The sequence below is a fragment of the Dasypus novemcinctus genome, chromosome 9 (assembly GCF_030445035.2).
Source record: "Dasypus novemcinctus isolate mDasNov1 chromosome 9, mDasNov1.1.hap2, whole genome shotgun sequence".
Classification (NCBI taxonomy): Eukaryota; Metazoa; Chordata; class Mammalia; order Cingulata; family Dasypodidae; genus Dasypus; species Dasypus novemcinctus.
In genome coordinates this window covers 59,073,537-59,099,133 of record NC_080681.1, presented here as the reverse complement: position 1 = coordinate 59,099,133, position 25,597 = coordinate 59,073,537, and the positions used below count along the sequence as shown (strand labels likewise).

The window sequence follows — 25,597 nt, the reverse complement described above, 5'->3', positions numbered from 1 at the left end:
AAAGGAAAACACAAAGAACTAAACAATATCAGGAAAATGAAATATGACTAAATGAGAATCTCAATAAAGAGCCAGAAATCATAAAAAAGAAGCAAACAAAAATAGTGCAAATGAAGACCACACTAACTGAAAATATTCCCTAGAGGGGTGCAGCATTAAACTGAACTGGCACAAGAAATAACACAAAATTATTTGGGCTGGGAGCAGATATGGCTCAAGCAGTTGAGTGCCTGCCTCCCACATAGGAGATCACAGTTTGGTTCCTGGTGCCTCCTTAAGAAAACGAGCAAATAAAGAGCAACCAACGAGCAAAAGACAAAGGAGCCAACACTGGGGAGCCAATGTGGCTCAGAGGATAAGTGCCAGCCTCCTGCATATGAGACCCCACCATCAAGCATACAAATAAATGTGTTATAAAAATTCCAGAAAGAGAGAAAAAGGCAGAAAGAATATATGAAGAAATAATGTCTGAAACCTTCCCAAATTTAACAAAAGACATGAATATATGTATATATATTATATACACACACACACATATATATATATTTATAAATAGCTTAATGAACCCCAAACAAGATAAACTCAAGTGATCCACATCTAGACACATTATAATGAAACTGTCAAAGGCCAAAGACCAGGCAGAATCCTAAAAGCTGCAGGAAAAGCAGTGAGTCATGAAAAGAGGACGCTAAATAAGATTAAATGCCAATTTCTCATCAGAAACCATGGAGGCTACAATGTAGTGAGATGACATATTTAAAGCACTAAAGAGAAGAAGTGCTAATTAAGATTTTTATAGCTGGTAAACTGTCTTTCAAAAATGAGGATAATATTAAGATATTGCCAGGTAAACAAAAGCTGAGGGAACTTCTCACCACTAGCCTAGCCCTACAAGAAATGCTAAAGGCAGTTCTTCAGTTTGAAAGGAAGGGCACTAAAGATGTGTGAACACCTAAATCACACAATATATAAAAATTAACTCAAAAGGATCAATGTCAAATAAATCTAATGTATAAGCTCATAAGCAAAAACTACAATCACATAAACGAAAGCAAATGAAAAGATGTTAAACATCATTAGTCATTAGGGAAGTACAAACCAGAACTATAATGAGATACCATTTAATACCCCCTAGAATAATTATATTTTTTTAAAAAAAAAGGAAAATAATAAGTGTTAGAGACATTGTGGAGGAATAGGAACCCTAGCACATTGTTGGTGGGAATGTAAAATTGTGCAGTCATGTGGAAAACAGTTTGGCATTTCCTCAAAAAGTTAAAGCATAGAATCACCTTATAAGCCAGCAATCCCACTTTTAGGTATATACCCAAAATAACTAAAAGGTGGGACTTGTACAGATATTTTTTACATTGATATTCACAGCAGCATTATTAACAACAGTCAAAACAGAAGCAATCCTAGTGTCCATCAATAGATGAATGGATAAACAAAATGTGTGTATTAGTCTGCCAAAGAGCTGCTGATATAAAGTACCAGAAAACCATTGGCTTTTAAAAAGAGTATTTATTTGGGGTAAAAGCTTACAGTTACAAGGCTGTAAAAAGTCCAAACCAAGGTTGTTTTCTCACCAAAGTCAGCTGTCACGTTTTGTGAAGCAAGATGGTCACCAATCTCTGGATGGTATCTGCCTTCCCTTCTGGGTTTCCTCTTCCTCTTGAGGCTCTGTGGGCCCAGTCTCTTGAGGCTTCATGCTTAAGTGAAGTCCTGTCTCTCCTGGCAGAGGGACTGACTCTCATCCCAAGGTCAGCTGTAAACTATTAGGCAAAATGGTCCATCTCTTCCTAGGGCTTTAGCCATTTGAGCCTTCTTTTTTTTGTCACATGGCCAGAACAAAAATGACAGAGGTCATTCTTCCCGTGTGTCTTCCTGAGTGAGTGTCCATTTATATCAGTCCCAGCAAGAGCGTGGTACTCAACCTGAGTCATGCCCTCTGGCGTAGTCAAATAAAAAACTCTAATCTTAACAGGTAATATAATCAAAGACATCTCAGCTGAATTTAATGCAATCAAAGGGTATCAGACACAGAGGAATAGATTAGTTTACAAATATAATCTTTCTCTTTTTGGGATTCATAAATAATCTCAAACAAGCACAATGTGGTATATGCATACAAAGGAATATTATTCAGCCGTAAAAAGGAATAAAGTGCTGATTGATACATGCTGCAATATGAATGAACTTTGAAGGCATCATGTTGAGGAAATACGCCAGACACGAAAGTACAGATATTACATGATTTCACCTATATGAAATAAAGTAAGCAAATCTGTAAGGACAGAAAGTACTTTACAGGTTACCAGGGAAAGGGGAGGTGAATAGAAGTTAATAATTAACTATGGGCCATGATGTGAACCATTGTCTATGAGGTGCAGAGGTGCCCAAAGATGTACTTACCAAATCCAATGGATGTGTCATGATGATGGGAACGAGTGTTGCTGGGGGGGGAGAGGAGGGGTGGGGGGGTGGGGTTGAATGGGACCTCACATATATATTTTTAATGTAATATTATTACAAAGTCAATAAAAAAAAAAAAGAGAAAAAAAAAAAAAACAGGGCATGAATGCCGTAATTACATATAAAAAAAAAAAAAGAAGTTAATAATTAATGGTTACAGAGTTTTGTTTAGGGTGATCAAAAAGTTGTGGTACTGAATGGTAGTGATAGTAGCATAAGATTGTTGAGTGGAATTAATATTGGTCAAATGTGTGCTTGAAAGTGGACAAAATGGAATTTTGTTGTATAAATGTTACCACAGAAAAAATTTTCAAAAATAGATCATGGACTTAAATGTAAAATGTAAAAGTATAAAACCAAGTACTATAAAGTTCAAGGTGCTATGATTCACACAGGAACTTTTTCCTTTAAATTCTAATCAGAAGTTAAAAATACATTGTTTAATTGAACTCACATTACTTTGTTCTACTATAAGGCAATCTGGGATTAAACCTTATTTTAATTTCAATTTGCAAAACTATAGCTGATTAAAATGCTATTTAAAGACTAACAACTCAAGTGCATCAGGGTACAATCTCTGTCCTTAAGAAAATCAACTGGTCTATCATAAGTTTAAATGTGCACAAATCAGACAGAGACAAGTAACAAATGGTTCACACAATGCTGTTGTGGTTTCATGTACTCATCCCAAAATGGTTTGATGCCAAAATTAAACAAAGACAGCAAAAAACCACCACAAAAACAAAATCATTTTATAAATGAATTTCAATAAAACTTAAATCACAACACAAATTCCAAGAAATGGCCTTTTCTCCTGGTTATCAATGGGAGAGGCAGCAACTCTGTCAAAGATTGCATTCAACATTCCCGTTCACCCTCTCAGGTTCATCTCCATTTCTATTTCCTGAGCACATCATGTCCTATATTTCATACTGACCAAGAGATCATTAAATACCAGGAGGCTTCTGGAAAATTAAGTCTGGTTAGGTCCCATCCTAAGGCCAGAAGGAAAATGAGGAGCACAAATAGGAAGAAGAGAGGATCGCACTAAACTGGGACTATCATAATTTTAATTTAAATATTTAATGGGGCTTCTTAAGCACTTTACATACTTGTATTCATTAAATTATGGTTGATGAAATCAATACACGAACTTTCTAAACATTAATATATTTTCCTGGCACACAAAATATTACCACAAATTAGTTGGAACTTAGCATACAATTCTGGAAATTTTTTTCTCCTTTGAACATATAATCTGGCACAATATCATAGTGGAGAGACTAAACATTCAAGGAATTCAAGCCTCCTTGACCATACCATGCAGTAACCTTAATCTTTTTTACTGTGACTCACATTTTCAACTGCAATCTTGCACTCACACATATACACAGCCTTTGAAACTACTGTTTATATAGTAATTACCCTTACTATGCGTGATGTGCTCCAATTTTTTTATATCCTCATTTCTAATTATTAAGAAAAAAAAAGTGATCAGAACCCAATAAATTGATTTCATAATATAGCAGAGAGTCCCCAACCTGAAGTTTGAAAACCTCTGCTATAAAAATATAGCAAAATATTAGTATTTAGAGAATCTTGGTGAAGGGAAGGATATCTGGGTGCACTATTCTTATAAATTCCTCTATAATTATCAAAATAAAAGTAAATTTAAGAATCCATCCTATCTATTCATCCTATTAGGGAATAAGATGTTAGGGGCAGTAATCTAATATATTTTATTATTTTCTAATTTCCCCTTCCCTTTTCCTACTCTCACACAATTCTGTGCACAGAGTATGCTCTCACTGAACACATGCTGGTTAACAAAAATATGGAAACGTGTAAGCTAGAGATAACTTCACAAAAAAGGTGGCTCTTCAGCTGGGCCTTAAAAAGAGCATGTTTCAGATGGTAAAGCAGGAATATATATGTACAGGAATGTGGATTAACAGTGGTTTCATGCTTACAAAATGTTATTAATCTATTTAGTAAATGAATGAAGACTCAAAAGATGAAAAATCATCAAAGGCCATATTTTCTTTTTTCTTTTTCCCCTATAATAATGAGAACAAGAAAATGACTATTTACAGAAAATAAAGGTAAACACATAGTAAACAAAACCTGTGAATGTATATATATAAAATGCATGAATATCAGGAATAAAGACTATCCCCTCTCTCCCTACAACATTATAAATCAGGAGAAGAAAAAATTCTTAAAGTATACCTCAAAATTCTGCTCCATTATGTTTCCGCCTTTACTCAAACTCTCCATGATGGCCTTATTTCGAAGAATATCCTCTTCACTGAGATGTTCTCTTCTTTTCCTTGATTCTAAAACAAGTCCATTCACCAGATAAAAGTCTGCCAAAAAGTTTCCTACTCTTTCCTAAAACCAAATAAAATATTTCAAAAACATACCATGAAGTTTGCCTTAGACTAAAAAAGAAACAAGTTTAATGGTAATATATTTTTTCATATACATTAAAGATTTAGGTGAAAGGATAGATCCCACTCATACTTGGAATTATTAAATGTTCTTATATGTTATATTAAAGGAAAACTATATTAAAATATGCATTTCAAATTTTTAAAGGAAAATTTACAATGTACAAAGATATATGGTGGTCTGTAAATGAGTTAAGATCTCAATAAAAATACCACAGAGTATTCCTTTAGAATCTACTCCCAAGTAGCACAAAGCTATATGAAAACTCTATTAGGCAAACAGTCAAATATCATGGGTAATAAGGAGGGGTCAGGAATAATTACTGCTCCCATTTTATAGATAGAACAAATGTATAATTAACAAAAAAAATGGCCAAAGTCTCATAGGAATCTCCAACACAACTAGAACTAATTACCTGTTCCAATATTCTGTTCTAATAGGACCAACTTTAGGTTAAAGTTGCTTGCTGCTTTCAGGAAGAATGGGAAAACAATAGAGTAGTCTTGCTCACCAATAAAATTAACTGTTTAAATTATGGTTTGGGGAGTGAGTAAACCCAAATGGTATAGAGGACATCAAGAAAAGAATATTTACTTTCAATTAAGTCCTTCTAATCTTTGAACACTAACCTTCACCTTTTTATGTCCTCCCAAGTGATCAGAGTTTCGTATACTTTACTGCAAGGAAAAATTACTTCAGCGAAAACAAGCTTCCCATCTCTACCAGCCTGCAAGGTAGGTCTCTATCCTGTTACTGTTTTTTGGCATTCCCAGTCTGTATGTTTAGACTTGTGTCCTGTCTACCTTGCTTTCACTGGCCTCCTTATAGAAGATCAGAAAGCAAAGTATTCTGTACCTTGTTTCTACCTACAAAATGGGAACCACAAGCATTACTAACTCCCTCCTTACCTGTCAAAGATTTAAGAAGATCACCTAGATGCTTTTCAAGAGCTTTGAGCTGCTTAGCAGTAGTGCTAGCTGATGAGCAGTTTCAATATTTATCTTCTCTTAAAATGATCCATCTAGCGCTGTCCAGAAGAACAGAGTACAAACAAATAAGACTTCAAATGGACTGCAATGTAGGATCTCATAACTGGAAATCCTATAATGCCATTTGTTGCCAAATAGACTTAGAGAGGAACGTTGATGAGCCTAGATCTCATATTAAGAGGTTGTCTGTGTATGAGACATACTCAAGTGATAAAGTTTTGAAACCTTTTTGTTAAAGCACTTAACAGGGTAAATTATATTGCTAGCTATAAACCATAGACAATAACTAACACAAGGCATGGAAGGATAGTAAATGCAACATCGTTTATAATGGCAAAAAAATGGACACAATCTGAATGTCCACACATTAGAATGAGACTGCATAAATCATGGTATATCCATTCTCTGGAATACCATACAGTGGCTAAAATGAATGAAGTAGCACTATAAGAACTGATAAGAAAAGGTTTCTGAGACCTACTAAAGAACACAAAAGGGCAGTTGCAAAACATTACATACGATATGAAAATATTTATGAAAAAATATCAAAACTAAAAGCTACGTGTTACTAGGATACTTATGTAGCATGAATATATGTAATATATAAAAAAGCCTGGATGATATACGAAGTGCTAACCTGAGTGGGGCACTGGGATAGTGAATAGCAGTCAAGAGCTACTTTTTAACTTTATATGTAAGGTTGTTTCTGTTTTTCCAATGAGAATATATTTATTTCTGCTGTGTGTAATGAAAAAAAAATACATCTTTAAAAGCAGTATATCCTGGTCCATACATTACGTGGTTACTTTATTCTTGACTTTAAAAGTTTATAAGCATGCTTCTTCAAAGACATCTAATTCAAAATATTACATCCTATTGACAGATGAAATGGTAATTATGGAAAGATTTTACAATTCCCTAACAGGGAAACTTGCACTGAGATATAACTTAAGGACAGTCCTATAGAAATGTAAGCTTGATTCTTATGCATGAGAATAGTGAATAGTGGATACTGTGTAAGAAAATGGCTTAAAAGTTCACAAGCAGGGAAGCGGACTTGGTCCAGCAGATAGGGTGTTCATCTACCACATGGGAGGTCCGCGGTTCAAACCCTGGGCCTTCTTGACCCGTGTGGAGCTGGCCCACATGTAGTGCTGATGTGCACAAGGAGTGCCCTGCCACGCAGGGGTGTCCCCGTGTAGGGGAGCCCCACGCGCAAGGAGTGCACCCTGTAAGGAGAGCCGCCCAGTGAGAAAGAAAATTCAGCCTCCCCAGGAATGGTGCGGCACACACAGAGAGCTGACACACAAGATGATGCAATAAAAAGAAACACTGATTCCCCGTGCCACTGACAACAACAGAAGCAGACAAAGAAGAACATGCAGCAAATGGACACAGGGACCAGACAATGGGGGGGGGGGGGGTGGAGAAATAAATAAAAAATAAATCTTTAAAAAAAAAAGTTCACAAACAGAAAGAAAAAAAGATCTAGGGAAATGAATTCAAGAGCATCCTTCTTTGGGATCTCATTATGGAAAATAACATTAGAACTGACTTAGAACCATGCAAAGATACTGTTTCCTGTATAATAACATGGCAGGTGACAAAAGCAAATCCTCTGAACATTTGAACTTGTTTTATTGTATCTTCAGGTTAAAAAAATCTCCTTTTTATTCTGCATTTGTTCAGTAAATATTTAATGGAATTCTTCAACTCTTTCATCTAAGGTAGCTTGTAGAAATTTCAGTGTCCTGGTCTTCTTTCTGTCAACAAATTCTAGTTTGTCACTATCTCTCTGAAAACAGGAATTTTTCAATTAAATAGAAATGACCTATATAGTCAAAATTACATGATATGTGTTTTCACTCATTCTGAATATATTTTTATCAGCTGACATAACTCAAATTGTTATAAAGAGTGCTTAGGTTTTTATTTGGATAAGCAAATCATCCTTCCTTGGTCCTTTTGTAACAACTCTAATTCTAATACATGACAGTCCTTTGTGTCTGCAACACAATTATCTTTTCACCCCTATTTCCTCTTCTCATAATAAATATTGTTCTACTGTTCGTCATATATCTAAAAGAAGAACATGGTGTTCAAATGAGATAAACTTCTCCCCTAGAGTCTCTAAGAATACACCCCAACTTTGCAACCAATCATTATAATTCCCTATCTGAATCATTATCATCCAAGGAAGAGAGAATAAACTACATGAAGACAATTCAGTTAGATAATTCTTTCTGCATTTTCATTACATTATTTTCACGAAATTAAATACCAAACAATGTTTAAAGATCTAGAATGGGACATACTGTTTTATCTTCCCGAAAAAGCCATCCTGTTTGGGCACGTGTGAAAGAAATTGATTTGGTTGATAAAGTTGCAGAGTAAATATCGCTGCTCATTAAAATGTCAACCTCTTCTTCTGTTTCCATCTCTGACTCCTGGGGTGGGGGTAGGGGCAAAAATTAAATATAAGAATCTAGATATTACAAAAGCTGTTAATATTACATGGAAAAATAACAACAATTAAAATATGGATTTCAAAAAAAGAAAAAAGATTCTTAATCATTCTAAATGCTACTTATTCCATAAACAATTACTAATTTTGAATTTCATATCTATATTTCCAAATAAATTAGAATTATAACTTATTTTCAAAGAGTATGAATCTGTAAAAACTAGGACACATGAAATACTGTCCTCTTACATTGCTACAGCTATGTAATGGAAACAATGGTAAATTACACACTACAACAATATATAGTCTGTAGAGAAATTTTAAAGGATTACTTTAAGAATCAAATGAACATAACTGGGATGAAATGCCCATACAAAGGTTTTGGATTTTTAAAAACACATATAGATGATAAATATAGATGACAATATAATGTAGATGAATCTTACTTTAATTATTTTTAATGCAAACATCTACCACTATCATTTGAGACTTTCTTTCCCAATAAATTTTAAGTGACAAAAAGGAGGGAAGAAGAGAAAGAAGGGAAAAGGAAAGGAGAAAAGGGGTGGGAAGGAAAGAAGGTTGGAAGGAACAGTCTTTATATTCCCTATGGAGTGGAAAAGATTCCATGATTTCTAAGTTTAATAAATAACCTTGAAGGCTTTTGTTTGACTAAGATGGCAAAAGATGCTCCAGGATTCAGTATCCCCAAAGAATCCTTGAACAACTAGCAAGATGGGAAAGATGGGACTGCGATCTTTCTTAAAACTCCAGAAAACAGTCAAAGGTTGTAATAACTGGGAGGGAGTTAAATCAAGAAAACACAATGTAAGGGGAGTAGGTGTAGCTGTAGTTGAGTGCCTGAATGGCACTATTTAAAAAAAAAACAGAAAACAAAAAGTGTTGGAGAGGTTGCGGAGAAATAAGAACATTCATTCATTGTTGGTGGGAATGTAAAATGGTGCACCTGCTGTAGAAGACAGTTTGGTGGCTCCTCAGAAAGAGAAGTACAGAATTACCATATATCCTGCAATCCCACTGAGAGATATACATACCCAAAAGAATTGAAAGCAGGGACTCAAACAGATATTTGCACGCCAATGTTCATAACAGCATTATTCACAATTGCCAAAAGATAGAAGGAACCCATTATCCATCAACAGATGAATGGATAAACAAAATGTGATATAAATATAAATGGAATATTACTTGGCCATAAAAATGAATGAAGTTATGATGCATGCTGCAAACATGGATGAACCTTGAAAATATTCATGTTGAATGAAATAAGTCAGACAAAGAACAAAAAATACTGTATGACCTCACTTACATAAAAGCATTTGAATATGGGAATTTTCATAAGAGTCAGAAACTAGGGACCAGGTGGGGATAAGGTATAGAAATTCAATGCTTAATTGTATAGAGTTTCTGGTTGGGGTAACAGAAAAACTTTGTAATGAATAGTGGCAATGGTGGCACAATATGGTGAATCTAATTAACATCACTGAATTGTATATTTCAAAGTGGAAAAACTGGGAAATTTTAGGTTATATATATATATGTGAGTGTATGTGTATGTGTTACAAGAATAAAAATTTTTTAAAAATCTTAGAACAGTAAAACACAAAGTGTGAACCCTAATGTAAACTATGGACTATAGTTAATAGTATAATTATAATAATAAAATTCTTTCATCCATTTTAACAAAAGCACCACACTAATACAAAATTTTAATAACAGGGAAAACTGTATGTGAGGTGGTCATAAATGGGAACTCTTTACATGATTTTACTTTAAAATGACAACTGTTCTAAAAAAAAAAAAAAGGAGTGTTGGGAATCGAACAGCAATTGGGCAACAGCAAATCAAAAGGGTATGAAAATTTCAATAACTGAGTTACCAATAATAGCAAGTACTACAGAGTTGTCCAATAAAGACTGGGTTAAAACGAGTACATGATTTTAGCAGTGGACTCAAAATCAACATTACTTAAAACCCCTCTGTTTCCTCTTCCAAATTTTCCAATTCTATTGGTGGCACTACCATTATTCTGCTCTTAAAGATGAAATCACTGAATTCACCCATAAATCTTTCCGATTAAATTAGTTCATCCAAACTACTAATAATCCTATTTTTCATTCTTGAAAATGCCTGTCATAATTTTCCTTGTTTCACTATTCACTACACTATCTTAGTAAAGGTTCTCATCCCCTCTTAACTGTATAACTAAAAATTCTCAAATAATTTCCCTGCCTCCAGTCTCTCCCTTTTTCAATTCATCTTGCCTACTAACTGTGTAATCTTGGAGACATTATTTATCATCTATAAGCCTCAATTTCTTATGTGTAAAATGGAGGTAACAATACTTCCTACTTTGACAGGTTGTGATAGAGATTTAATAACAGCTATAAAGCACTTATAATCCCAATTTGTTAGTAGTTAATGCTTAATATATGGTAGTAACTGACATACACTATTACATCCATAGATAGCACTTAAAAGAGCATAGCATTTATTAAATCCTTGATAAATGTTTAAGGAAGGAAGAGAGAGAAAGGGAGGGAAAGGTAAATAAATTTTAAAAACTCACCTAAATTACTTTTTGACCACATCAATATCTTATTTAAGAAGCTGTGTCTCTCTGATATCAAATGCAATAAACCCTAAGTTATTTAACTGATTTTCAAGGCCTTTCATAAACCACTTTCCCTTCGATCAACAAAAGAATTCTTCACTTCATTCAGATCTCCTTTCTGTTTCCTAAACAGACCATTCTCACTCTCACTTCTCTGACTTTACTCATCCTATTTTCTCCATCAGGAATACTCTTTTATCTTCTCTTCCAATCTAAATATTCATTATTAAGTGCTAGTTTGGAAATTATTTATTACAATAGTACACATACAAGGTTACTAAGGTCACATCAATATATATGGCAGCAGGAAAGTCTAATCTAAGAGCTATTAAGGAAGAAGCATCAAAATGTGGTGAACTAGTAAGAGAGAAGATGGAGTTCACTGGAGTTAATCTAAGAAATGACAGTGAAATCTGAGCAAATGCACTCAATAGATTGGTTAGGATGGAGACCAGATGATAGAAATTTAAAAAGGAAAAAGAGTTTGTGGTAAGAAAATAGAAGTCCTGAAAATAAATCATCTCAGTAACATCTTATGTATTTTAAACAATCACACTGAGACTTGACTGCATACGTGGTCATTTTTTACCCACTCAGAGGAATACTGATAATACAACATGCTCACCTCATGGTGTATTCGCTGATAAACTTTTTGTTCATTGTCTAATACTACAAAAGATTCAGAGGGTGCTGCGTCCCCATTGAAAATGAAGCTTAAATCCCCTCGTTGGCACTTCATGTCAGTAAAGTCTATGAGAGTTGTGTCAAGCCTGTGAAAAATGGGTAGATGAGAAACTCTGACAAATAAAAATTTGTTAAAACTACATAAATATTTAAACAAGCTTAGTTCTTTCTAAACTCAAACCAAGATTCTAAAACCATTTTGAAAAGTCAAATTTACAGATAAAATGTAAATCTCTTTCTTAAATATTTTATTTAAAAACACCAAAGAATATTTACCTTTTTACCTATAATTTCACTTTTCAGAATATAGCCCAGCAAGAAAAAAAATTTCTCCATTGTTGAAGCATTTTTCCTGACTGAAGCTACTCAATAAATTACTTTAATAGGAAAAGGACAGAAAAGGAAAGTAGACCTAACATTTTTTGATCCCTTTAAGACCATGTTGCTAGCTCAGTGAAGAGGTGTACTACAATATGGGCCATATTCTTGGATTTAGAACTGCCCTTTTGATCTTCATCCATGCCTTATGCCTAACCATCCAGTACCAAAGCTTTTTTTCATTCTTCAACATGAGAAACCATTTAAGCTACTCCATATTCTCAGCCTTTCAGTTTGACTTCCCAGATCCAAACTAGCATTCTTTTTCTCTGGCAACATCTCCAAAACCTGAAAACCTTATGGAATCATTCCTGTGCCAAATATTAATGGATTTGTACACTTGTATGCTTATTGTGCTCTTTGGTAACCTAGACCTGGCATGGTATAGCCAAAGGGGCTAGTCTCAAATTACCTTCCACAAATCACTACTTGCTGAAATTTGGGAGAATACTGGATAGGAAAAATTCACAAGTCACATGAAATGCTTCAATTTTGCACAAAGTTTTGTAGGAGATTACCAATCAGGATCACCTTAACTGACTGGCTGCTCAAATCATACAGTCCTTAATCCAAGAATTTGGCTGACCCAATTATCAGAGATGCTGATCATGCCCCAGAATGGTCCTTTAAGACTTCATGAGATCCATCCTGGATACTGAGTTTCTAAAGTAACTATAAGAATTCATTACTTTGCAGGTCTTTCAGTTCTCATTACAAACAAGACAAAGTGACTGGGCATTCTTGGCTGTCCTACACAAGAGAAGCTGATTACTAAAACACATTCATGTGCTACATCAAAAGAAAGTATATATAAATTATCATTAAAACAAGTAACTTTTAAGAGTGAAGGTGATACTATTAATAACTTTACGATGACAACAGGAGTAAACCTGGGCAAACAGGGAAGTAGAGTTAGCCTATTTAGAAGGGGCTCTTTCCTGAGTCATAAAATATACACATCCATCAGAATGAAATAAAGAAGTCCTAAGAAAAGCAGTTCACCAACTCCTGTACAGATTAACTGTGCCTACTACTTTACATCTGAATTCTAGCTTCTGGTTCCCTCCCAGTGGCCTGCTACCTATAATACTTTACCTGTCCTGTGATTGCTTGTACATGCAACCTAAGAGGAAATAATGTCATTAAAAGAGATTTAGCCTCTGTCTCTTCAAGATGTGAGCTCAGATAGTACCAAAAAGGAACAGATCATTTTATAAATAAGTGGCCTAGAGGCGTTCCAAGCTTCAGCTACAAGGGAACTATGTCCCACATAAAAGAAAAAATGGGCCAGAGCAGCCTTCTGCCTCCATTCTCTTCTTGCCCATCCTAGGTGAGAATGGTGGTGAGCTACCAAGGATGGAGTAGGAATAGTGAGGGAGGAAATGTACAGAGAGACAGAGACAAAGACAGACCAACATGGTTACCTTTTAGCTCCCAGATCTAGCCACAACTAAAATTATATGTGAAAACTTCCCATTTATATGACCTTATATAGTCAATTTTATTTCAGCCAAGTTTCAATAATTTACAACTGAAAGACTTATATATATATAGATATATATACACACACACACATACATACACACAGCTTCTGCAATATCCCTGTCATATTATTGGCCTACTAACTAAGCTATCAAACATGCCTCATAAATGAAATTTAATATACTAACTAGTCCTTTGCCTTTCAGTCTACTGGCCTAAATATTTTTTTGGTTTTGCTATGTAATTAGTGGAAAGAACAAAAAGTTCTTTATACAAATGGACAGAATCTAAGAAAGCAATGTTAATTTTGAGATAAAATAACACTGAAAAAAGAAATACAGCTTTCCCTTGAGATAGGAAAAGTCTGAAACAACAAGGTTTGAAATGATCATTTATATCAGTATTACAAATTACTTCATAATTATTAATACTAATAATGAAAATGCTCATATTAGTATTCTCAATGATGTAGCTCACACTTTGCTATTTCTACTAAGGTATTCACTTCTCCTTGACACCAGTGAATATATTTTAAATGATCACATTGCTGATAAGAGAGAAAAATAAACTTTAAAGATTTCCCTTTTGGTCATATTTTAAAATTCAGCTTAATTTTAAAGTAATGTAACAACAACAAAAAAAGAAAACCATTATCTCTTGATGTTTAAGATGGAAAGTTTTTATTTAATGTTTTGATTCTTGTCATTTTGCAAAAAATCTCTGCCATTTATCTTAAAAGTTAGTCTCTTCTTTTAATTTGTTGATAATGAAAACTTTAGAACCTATCATTTTTCTGCTTCATCCTTGGCAGCAAGGAAGCACAAGTCTGAATGTCTTGCTAAATTACAGTAGCTTCTCCTTAACCTACACTCTCTTATGCAATTATTATCTCTCAGATTATTATTCTAATATCACTGTTTTAACTATGTTATCTATAATTTTAATGTAATGTGCATATCATTTAATTTTTTCATAGAATTTACTATTAAAAGTCATGTATGAATGTGAAGCAATACTTAAAAAGAAAGAAGCTCCTTTTTACCTAAACCTAATAATCAAACATTACTAAAACTAATAACCTTTTTGTAAGTAACACATGAAAGGTAATATTATTCTCTAATTCTCCAGATCTATTACATTTTATAAGCACTCATATTAAAAATTATTAAACTAATGAAAACATGATATATTCCTAACAATATGCTACTGAATTAAATCTGCATCATTATAAAATCTTTTCCCACTAAATTTTTCCACATTTTTCTATATTTCCACATTTTCTATAATAACTATGTATTATATGTCCATGAGCACTTTCATAATTAGAAATACCTGAAGAGGTTTAAAAAAAAACAAAACAGAATCTTCTAACTTAATCAAATTCTATTGCTTAAAGATAATTACCCTAGAACTTGTTTCCAAGTAAAGGTTGTCTCTTTACTATATAATTCAACATATTGAATAATAAACATTCTAAAAATAGTTTATTTTTAAACATTTCTGCATTTTACATGGGGAAAAGAACAAATGATTAGAAATCAGAAGTCCTGGCTGAGCCACTAATGTGCACTATGCTCTTGTAAAAATGACTCTACTTCTCTAAGCTTTCTCCTCTATGAATGAAGAATTTATAAGAAATAATCTTCCAAATTATTTGTAGTTCTAGAGCTTTACACATTCAAACTTATATTCTGGAAAGACATATATAATTTGTAAATATACATCTATAGGTAGTATATTCACTAGCATTATATACATACTTATAATTTTTCAACAAACTTATTAAATACATAAAATGTTGTTAAATCAACTGAAAGCATATAAAATTATTTAACTTTGGTTTACTATTAGACATGAAGATACATTATAAGAGGTGGCCAAAACACAGATTTAGAATGAAAATTCATGGGTATGAAGCCCCTTTCTCCTGCTTCCTGGCTTTATAGCATTATATATATTTTACAAATACATATATGTTTAATTTATGAATATAGTAACATATACTAATAGAAAACAAAAAATATAAAGAATGATACAAGTAAAATTCTTAAAATAGTAAACAGATTTATTTTCCATCAAATCCAAACAACAATCTTAGTTATAAAATGGAAGAAAAGAAAATTGAGATTAGCCTTAAAGTGTTCATTACAAAGAATAGATAATAGAATAGATGAATAGAGGGATGCATGGATGGATGGATAGATGAGTGAAGGGTACAGGAGGGAAGGAGAGAAAAAAAGATGAGTTGCCTCTTCCCTATATGTCCCTTACTGCTTAATACATCCAGAATCAGGGATGTGGCCAACTTAAATCTTAGTAATTTATCATTATTTTAATTTGGCCTTCAAGCTAGATAAGAGTCATATCTTTTCTTTCATCAAAACCTTATTGCCTTTGGTTCCTTAAGGATATAATGTCTCAAATGAGATAATATATGGAGACTGTATTATGGCTTTATAAAATTATCTAATACTACATTCAAATGTAAACTATTATTAAAAATAAAAGTTTCCTCTTGTCTCAATTTTCCATTATGCAGAAAAGAAATCAAGTAACCTTACCTGATATTGATACCTTGTTTGTATATTTTACATGCATCAGAAGGCAGAATTCGAGAAAGTAAAGGCACTATATTTTTAAAAAGAAAAGGAAAAAAAAATTATTACAATTTTGGTAAATTAATGAAATATTCACATTACTCTTATAGTTTGCATTTGTAATGTTTCATAATTTTAGATAACTTGCTCTAAAATAGTATTTCCAGTTAAAAATAATATATAAAGCAATTCTGAGAAACTTTAAATATCTACAATTTAATTGTAATTGCTCTATAGTTCATTATATCCTATCCTCCCCTCTACCCCACTACCCTCAAACACAAAGAGAGTAGTAGAGTCAATACAATGACATTCTTGGGTATATATTGCAAGATATTATTAAAGTTGAGAAAACATACTGTCTGGTTAACCAAACTCTCTAGAATGGGTAACCAGATGGACCTTGGTCCTAGATGATCTTTTAAATACAATCTGATTAAATAGCAGGAAAGTAATTTGTGTAGTAGAAAGATAACAGTCTTTGGAGCTAGACAGTCAAACTTGAATTTGACTATCAAATATGTGACCCTCAATTATATAAGCTCTATGTACCTGCTTAAAAGTCTGCAAAATGTAAATCATACTATTTATCTATAGATTTCTACATTCTCCACTGGAATGTACCCGACTATAACTCATATCCAAATCACAAGCTATGTTATAAATGTTTTATGATTTATTATCTGCTATGTTTGGGGGATAAGAGTTACTATATGGAAGAACAAATCTGCATAGTGGGTTATAATAAACTACCAAATATAAAAATATAAAAAACCATGAAGCTCAAAATTCTTGACATTAAGGCCACATCATATGTACATGTATATGTATGTATGTATCTGTGCATGTGTGTATGTGTAAGATATATGTGTACTACTGTTTTAAAAATGGGTGATATTAAATGAACCTAAACTGCAATGAAACAAGGACTTTAGAGACAATTAAGTGCTAGTTTTTGGATTAACTTTCTCAAGAGGATAAGTATTTTCCTCTTAGGTACACCTAATGCATCAACATCTATTTTAGAAACTTAGAGGTCATTTAATCCAAAATAATTTCTGGTCTTGAAGATAGTTTTCTAGAAATACATTTTATGTATAAAAAGAAAAAAAAATTATTGCCTAGAAGGAATAGCAACTAAAAGTTGCCCTAAAGAATATAAGAAATCATTTACTGATCATTTTTTCCCTTATATGAAACAACAGAAGTTGGAAAAAGCATTGATGGTGTAAATCTTTATAAATCCATATGAATGTTTATTACTTGAGATCCAATTTTCCTGTCCTAAAGGATTTGGTGTAGCATGAACCAAAGATGATTAGAAGCAGACAATACAATCATTTAATTTAATTTAATTTAATTTACTACATCTTTTGAAGCAGTTATGGTAATCTACAAAAACAATATTTAAAATCATGTATCAAAACCCACTTATCAAAAATCAGAGAAGGAGAAAGGAAAATGCAAAGAGAAGATAAGTTCAGGGATGAGAAACAAAACCTAAGGGAAAATGGAAAACAGTAAAATCCTCATTGAGCAAAAAAATATTGCTACTAGATTTTAATGCATTTCAAAAATAAAGCGATTTACATTTTCCCAATTCTGTAATAACTGTTCTCTCACCCATACAAACTAATCAATTAAAATATATTTATCTTAAATTACCTCAGCATAACTTGAGTTTTGAACACACTACTCCAGAGACAGCATAATTCACTTAAGTGAGAAATGAAAAGAGTCTCCAAAATTTTATTTTTGGTTTTGCTCTCACTCCCTGATATTAAGAAGAGTTTCTAAGTTTAACATTTTCCATCTCTTATATGTAAATAACTGCCCCAAATATAGAATGGATAGATTCTGTAGATAATGACATTGCCAAATTTGTGGCAGTGATTAAAATAATAAAAAAATTATTTAACGCTTTATAGTATAAAAAGTAAAATCATCTCAACCACACCAAAACAAAAGTTTGCAATAAATGTGGCAGTGACTATTAACACCCATTTAAAAGTGAAGAAACTAAACCTCAGGAAAGATATGTGATTTTCTATGTCAAGTAGTCAAGAGACCGTACTTCCAATTCCATTTCAAAGCTTTTCTACACCTAAAAGCCTACACTGTAATGGCTTAGTTGTCAAATTTGCTTTGAACTAAGTCTGAGGGTATTTTTAGCCAAAGTTTGAACATATCATGAGAAAGAGTAGCATATACTCCACTGCCTCTTATCCTGGATCTCAAGATTTCTTAGCTTCCCTTGATTTCCGGTTTGCCTTTTTCATTTTTTTTTTCTTTTTCTTTTTCTTTTTTAAAATATTAGGGGCCAAAGGGAAGAGACATGCTTAAATTCTATAATAGGAAAAATCAAATCTAATCATAGAGATTATACACTGGGATTTTTTATTCACTACTTGTTTGTTTGTTTTTGAGGTAACAGCCTGGTATTGAACCCCAGACCTCATACGTGGGAAGCCAGCACTCAACCACTGAGCTACACCAGCACCCCGAGTTGATTTTTTCATTTGTGTGTTTGTTTTGTTTTTAGGAGGTACCAGCAAAAAAAAACAGGATCTCATACATGGGAAGCAGGCACTCAGCCACTTGACCTACATTCACTACGTCCACTCCTCTACAATGTTTTTTAAACCCAAGTGTCAAGGTTAAATACAAAGCCAGTGGGTTTAGTTTTTAGAATTATGTATGACACCAAACCATCGAATGCTAAGAGTTTTGGCTTTAAATCTCTAAAATACTTTGTTAACAATGAAAAAGATGTGTTGACTTTTTTTGCGTTGAAGTCAAGATCTCAAAGTAGGAATACTCTCAGCAAATTCTCAGTGGTTGCTCATGAATCTGATTATGTGATGTTTATAATATACTGTTAATAACTGTAGATAAATACATGATTTTAACAGAGATTATATCATTTATATCTCTTTATATAATCAAAATGTTACTTTTTAAATATTTTGAAACATTTTGCTTAGCAAGATAACTTGACTATTTTAGAATTCAAACCACTAATTAGTACTAAAAGAAACAGTTAAAGAGAAAATATATTCAAGAGTTAACCTCAGTGTAGGATCACCACATAGGACTAGAAGTTATATATGTGGGGAAAAAAAATAGGTAAAAACAAATCTCATGCAGGCTTTAACAAATTTGACTTGGAGGTCTTTTATTACACAAGAATACTAGAAACCTCTTTTTCTTCCTATCTTCCAGGACACCAGAACTACTAAATGATCTATGAGACATAAAGGCAAGGTAGAACTATCAGCACAACAAGAAAATACAAGATTCTGATGGCATCAACCTAGCCTGATAAAGAAAGCTAGGGTTATAAAAACATGGGAAAGAACTGATTACATTTAGGGATTAAAACACTACATTTAGGAACTAAACATACTAGGAATACCTTGGTCATCCATGCCATAACTATTATGATTTATTAAGTGACTGAGATACTTTCACATAGAATAAAATGGCAATATGCACACAATATATTAGGTAAAAATGGTGAACTGTATAATGCATAATGGTACCATCTCATAAAATAAAGTAACGCTGAGAGTTTATATAAATATGCATATATATAAATACATGTATATTTTTGCATGCATACATACATACACACATTTGTAAGCATTAAAAAGGATGTGAAGGTGCAAAAGTATTCACAAGAATTGTTTAACTGTGGTTGTCTCTGGGAAGTGATAATGGAGAAACAAAACCAGCTGCTAATTTTCTATAATGTTCAAAAATTTATACAGTGACTATATCTCCTATAAAAAATATATTAAAAATCTTTATAAGGGAAGCAGATTTGGCTCAATGGATAGAGCATCTGCCTACCACATGGGAGGTCCAAGGTTCAAACCCAGGGCCTCCTGACCCGTGTGGTGAGCTGGCCCACGCACAGTGCTGATGCGCTCAAGGAGTGCCATGCCATGCAGGGGTGTCCCCTGTGTAGAGGAGCCCCATGTGCAAGGAGTGTGCCACATAAGGAGAGCCACCCAGTGTGGGGGAAAAAAAAAAAGTACAGCCTGCCCAGGAGTGGCGCCACACACACAGAGAGGTGATACAGCAAGATGATACAACAAAAAGAGAGAGAGATTCCCATTGCCACTGATAAGAATACACGCAGACACAGAGGAGCACACAGCAAATGAACACAGAGAGCAGACAACTGGAAGGGGGGCTAGTGGTAGAGAAGGGGACAGAAATAAATAAAAAATAAATCTTTTTTAAAAAACTTAATAAAATCAGAGAATAATATTAGTACAAACTTATGACTTGTCTTAGTAAAAAATTACTAAACAGTACTAAAGTTTTTATAAGTGTATATATATACTTCATAAATTCTGTTAGCATTTAAAACATTGATAAGTTAGGAAGAAACCTGGTTTGTATCTAAAAGCTCCAAATCAAGAAGATAATCTGTCAAATATACAATTTACAGAAAATTAGATATTACCAGTTGAGAAGCCAGAAACTTGCTTTTCAAGACAGCAGGAAATTACCTTTTTTTTTTTAGAAAATTATTTTTGATATAGTAGAGAGAACCATAGGTTAATGGACTTCAGATTTATGGCTGCATTTACTTTTTTCAGAAAAAACTGGGAGACACAGAGGAGGAATTAAAAGAAATGACAAGTATAACTAGCTAAGCAAACTTTAAATTTGGCAAAGTGCCTGCACTTTACTGCTCTATGTCAAAGTATATAACTTCTATTTTTAAGTGGTGAGTTGACATGAATTTGTAAACCCAAGTGCATACTGTAACAACCTAAGAATATCATAACTTCATTAAAGGTCAGTCAATGTCAGAATATAAATCTGCTTCAAACTAAGTCCCATTTCTTGGTCTACCATGGGCCAGAAACTGTGAATTCCTATTATTTTCTAATAGTAGTTAATTTTTTACTTATTTGATAAGAAATAGAAATAGCTATTTGCAACCATCCAATATATATATATAAAATATATAATGACATATAAACACACATAATTTCAATTAAAAAATGGAATATATTTCATATAGTTGTCAATATCTGATTTTTTTTAATATCTTGGGGCTAAATATCACCAAGCATTCAAACACTGTGATATCATAAAAATTAATTCTGATGCTTCTGAACATTTGTTATAGCCAAAGTAATTTTTAAAAACAAAATTTAGTCAGGTGTATATATTTTGCAAAAAAACAAAACAAAACTGCTTTCTATTGGTAACAATATCAAGATATAACTGGCAATATTCATCATAAATTATTTATGAATACATAAATATGAAAACATTATGAAATGTTTTTATGAAAACATAAAAATAATGTTTAAATATATCTAAAGTAGAGTAACAATTATTATATAGTTCTCCCTTTACCTTCCCATTGATAACCTGTGAAATACGTTAATGGAGGCTAATATATTATGAGATATGAAAAATAATTAAACTATAAACTATGAAAAAACAGATTAGTATAGTTAAAGTCTCTAGGATCAAACTTCTTATTTGGACATGAAAGCTTTCTCCCTAAGGGGATTATTATTAAAAACAGGGAGTAGAGAGACTACCGTGCCAAAGCAAGTTAAAAAATGACTGTAAGTAATACATTATATTGAATAGCAATTGGTTGATAAATGGGATTATGACTGAAAAATGTTGTCTGGGGAAGTAAATGTCAATAGAAAGATAGTTAAAAAATAATCTAGGGACTGAATAACACAGTGAATCCACAGGCAGTTGAGAAATGTGGTTAAGGGTACAAATGCAAGAGAGTCCTTCTGTTAGCTAGAGCAGATGCACATCACTATTGAAGGGTGATGGGAATATGGAGAAACATGGGAAAACTACAATTGGTGTGACCAACAGACTGTGCTTAACAGTAATACAGTAATATTCTTGCATTAATGCCAAGGTATACTGTGTTGATAATGGAGGTGTATGGAAAAAGTGTGCCAAATGTATGCTATGGACCATGATTGGTGCATTATCTCATAATCTGTAACAAATGTTCCACCAGGGTGTGGAGTTGTATGGGATAGCTACACATCTGTAGGATTGTTTTGCAAATTCACAATATCTGTAACAAAAATACATTTTAAAAAAATACTATGGGTTGGGGGAAAAATACACCAAATGTAAGATAAGGAATATAGTTGGGAGTAATATTTTGATGATGCTCTTGCACAGTTTGTAACAAATGTTTCACATCAGTGCAAAGAGTTGGTGGAGGAGTGATGTATGAGACCCCTGTGTGATGTTAAGTATGCTTATTTTGTAAGTTTGCAATCTTTACGATACACTTATTGTTTCTGTGTTTATGAATGATACACTTCAATAAAACAAATTTTTTAAATGACTGCAAAATTCTAGAAATTAAGCCTTTTTATAAATAATTGGAAGAGCATACAATCAAACAGGATGTTAAGATAGTGACTATAAAGTATGTAATAAAAGTGGGAAAAATGTTTGCAAGATGTTAACCAAATTCTTCACATTCAGAGACTAAATAACCTATTTCAAATTTCCTCAAAATTAAGTAATCAATAATCCCATAATTATATTCTTCTCTCTAGAAATGCCTTACATTAAATTATTAAAATTTTTAAACCTGTATTACATTTTAAAAAAATTTTATGACAGTTTTCAGCCTTGAGAATAAGAATTATGAAAGTTACTAATTGAGTTGGTATAATTAAGTTATTAATACAGGGTTTTATAACTATTACATTCAGCATTATAAAAAATATTTAATTTTCCTTAGGCACGTTTCAAATTGATTACACTAACATTTCTATATAATAGTTATTTTTGTACTTGTGTTTCTGCATGAGTATAAAATATAGTAAAACTCTTACCCCAGCTTTGAAAATCCCAGTGAAGTTCTAGATAAAAGTCACCTAGCTGAGAAATGAAATATGAATCATTACTAAATGCACTTTAGTTAACAGTTCTTATATCTGCTTAATATTATCACTTTAAAATATCTGTTAATATTAAAGGTCTACACACAGGAATACAAAATAATAAAAAAAATTCATCTCAATGACAGGAATTTTAGTAAGAAAAAATTAAAAATAATATGATTATAGTAAAAATAAAACATTAGCACACATTATGATACTTAACTACAAAAGAAAATATGCACCACTGTGGATTTTACAGCAATAATTCATCTTCCTATCTGAAACTGACAGGCATTTAAATTTTTCAGCAAAACAAAAATAACTTTATTGTTTGCAAAATAATTATAACTTTAGAAACGTTACAATAAAAAATGATTTCCAAAATGATTATTTGTATAGCCTCATAAATGATCTAAAAAATGCCCCACTGGTAAAGAAACTTTTTTCCATGAAGTGATACGAAAGTTTACTAAATATGAACTAAATATATCATCCTATGAGATTTATGATAAAAATTTTATTTCACAAATTAGAAATTAAACACCAAAGTCTAACTTACAAGGGAATTCTTTGAATCAAATATTCTTTAAAAAATTCATTTCATACATTCTGAATATAAGTAAAGCAATAAAACTACAGCAGCACCAACAAGTTAGTCTTTATTAGTTCAAACATCAAAAATATTGAAACTTAATAGTAAATATTATTATAACCTGAGTAAAACATTTTTCTGGCTCTTCCTATATCCCTTGAGGTCTCACAAAAAATATCACATGTAAAGCAAACAACCTATCATCATAGCCATCATGATAGGTCTGTCTTTCCCCCACAGTTCTTTCAGGCATCAAAAATACAGAGGAGGGAAGAGGATTTGGCCCAGTGGTTAGGGCGTCCATCTACCACATGAGAGGTCCGCAGTTCAAACCCCGGGCCTCCTTAACCCATGTGGAGCTGGCCCTCGTGCAGTGCTGATGCGCGCAAGGAATGCCATGCCACGCAGGAGTGTCCCCGCATAGGGGAGCCCAATGCGCAAGGAGTGTGCCCTGTAAGGAGAGCCGCCCAGCACGAAAGAAAGTTAAGCCTGCCCAGGAATGGTGCCGCACACACGGAGAGCTGACACAAGATGACACAACAGAAAGAAATACAGATTCCCGTGCCGCTGACAACAGAAGCGGACAAAAAAGAACACGCAGCAAATAGACACAGAGAACAGACACCTGGGGTGGGGGGGGGTAAGGAGAGATAAATAAATAAATAAATAAATCTTAAAAAAAAAAAAAACAAATAAAAAACAGAGGAAGGAATTGTCATTTTCCAGAAGAATAGCGTCCAGGCCATGGTGGAATTTGATTCTGTACAGAGTGCCAGTGGGCCAAGGCCTCCCTCAGTGGGGCTGGTATTTACTCTAGCTGTTGTATTCTGAAGACTGAATATGGGGAACCTACATGCCTGAATGTGTTAAAAAATGATCAGGATACTTGGGACTACACAAACGCCAACCTCATTGGACAAGGTGACCCTGGCAGCAACCCCAACGAACACCAGAGGCAGCCCCCTCTCCTGTGAGATCACCCCGCAGAATATGGACGGCCCTATGGTAGGTACCACAGTCATTACCATGATGAGGGCTACGGGCCAACCCCACCTCACTACGAAGGGAGACAGATGGGCCTACCAGTGGGGGGTCACTGCCGGGGCCCAAACCACTATGGCCCCCAATATGGTCACCCCCCCACCCCCTCCCTCACCACCTGAGAATGGCTCCCACACTGACAGCCCTGTGCTCATGTTCTATGCCTTGTTTCAGTCTAAGATGAACCGTGATCGAGTTTTCAATGTCTTCTGCTTATATGGCAATGTGGAGAAGGTGAAATTCATCAAAAGCAAGGCAGGGGCTGCCATGGTGGAGAAGGCTGACGGCTATGCTGTAATACACGCCATCACCCACCTCAACAACTTAATGTTCGGGCAGAAGCTGAATGTCTTTGTCTCCAAGCAATCAGCCATCATGCCTGGTCAGTCATACAGGCTGGAGGGCAGGTCCAGCAGTTATAAAGACCTCAACGGTTTGAGGAACAATCGGTTCTCCACCCCAGAGCAGGCAGCTGAGAACCACATCCAGCACCCCAGCAATGTGCTACACTTCTTCAATGCCCCTCTGGAGGTAACCAAGGAGAACAACTTTGAGATCTGTGATGAGTTGGGAGTGAAGCAGCCATCTTCTCTGAGTGTTCTCAAGCAAAAGTGAGCACAGCTCTTCTGGGCTGCTGGAGTGGGAATCCAAGAGTGACACCCTGGAGACATTGGGCTTCCTGAACCATTACCAGATGAAAAACCCAAATGGCCCATACCCTTACATCCTGAAGTTGTGTTTCTCCACCATTCAGCATGCCTCCTAATTAGGCACCTAGAAAGAATTCCACCTGAGCAGGAAAATAATTTTCTTTCCTTCATGATGTTTTTTGTTTGTTTTTCAAAAGTTCTTGTATTCTTTTTTAATGCTAGGTTATTAGAAGCTTAATTATAATGGAAAT

The 25,597-nt window shown here is 33.7% G+C and overlaps 1 protein-coding gene and 1 pseudogene across 4 annotated transcripts in view; one reads left to right on the top strand and one right to left on the bottom strand.

The window, feature by feature from the left end:
• Positions 1 to 25,597, bottom strand: part of ANKRD13C (ankyrin repeat domain 13C) — a 140,929-nt gene that overhangs the window by 49,385 nt on the left and 65,947 nt on the right. For 3 of the 4 annotated variants that reach the window (XM_004483708.5, XM_023586137.3, XM_004483709.5), the window contains 5 exons: positions 23,016 to 23,061; positions 16,120 to 16,186; positions 11,640 to 11,784; positions 8,231 to 8,362; positions 4,705 to 4,866 (listed from right to left, as the gene is read on the bottom strand). In XM_004483708.5, the coding sequence (XP_004483765.1) occupies positions 4,705 to 4,866; positions 8,231 to 8,362; positions 11,640 to 11,784; positions 16,120 to 16,186; positions 23,016 to 23,061 (552 nt within the window). Of the gene's footprint in view, positions 1 to 1,504; positions 2,264 to 4,704; positions 4,867 to 8,230; positions 8,363 to 11,639; positions 11,785 to 16,119; positions 16,187 to 23,015; positions 23,062 to 25,597 lie in introns of those variants that run through there. The other variant, XM_058303367.2, reaches the window with a different exon arrangement.
• On the top strand, positions 23,870 to 25,462 carry LOC139439559 (heterogeneous nuclear ribonucleoprotein L pseudogene; annotated as a pseudogene).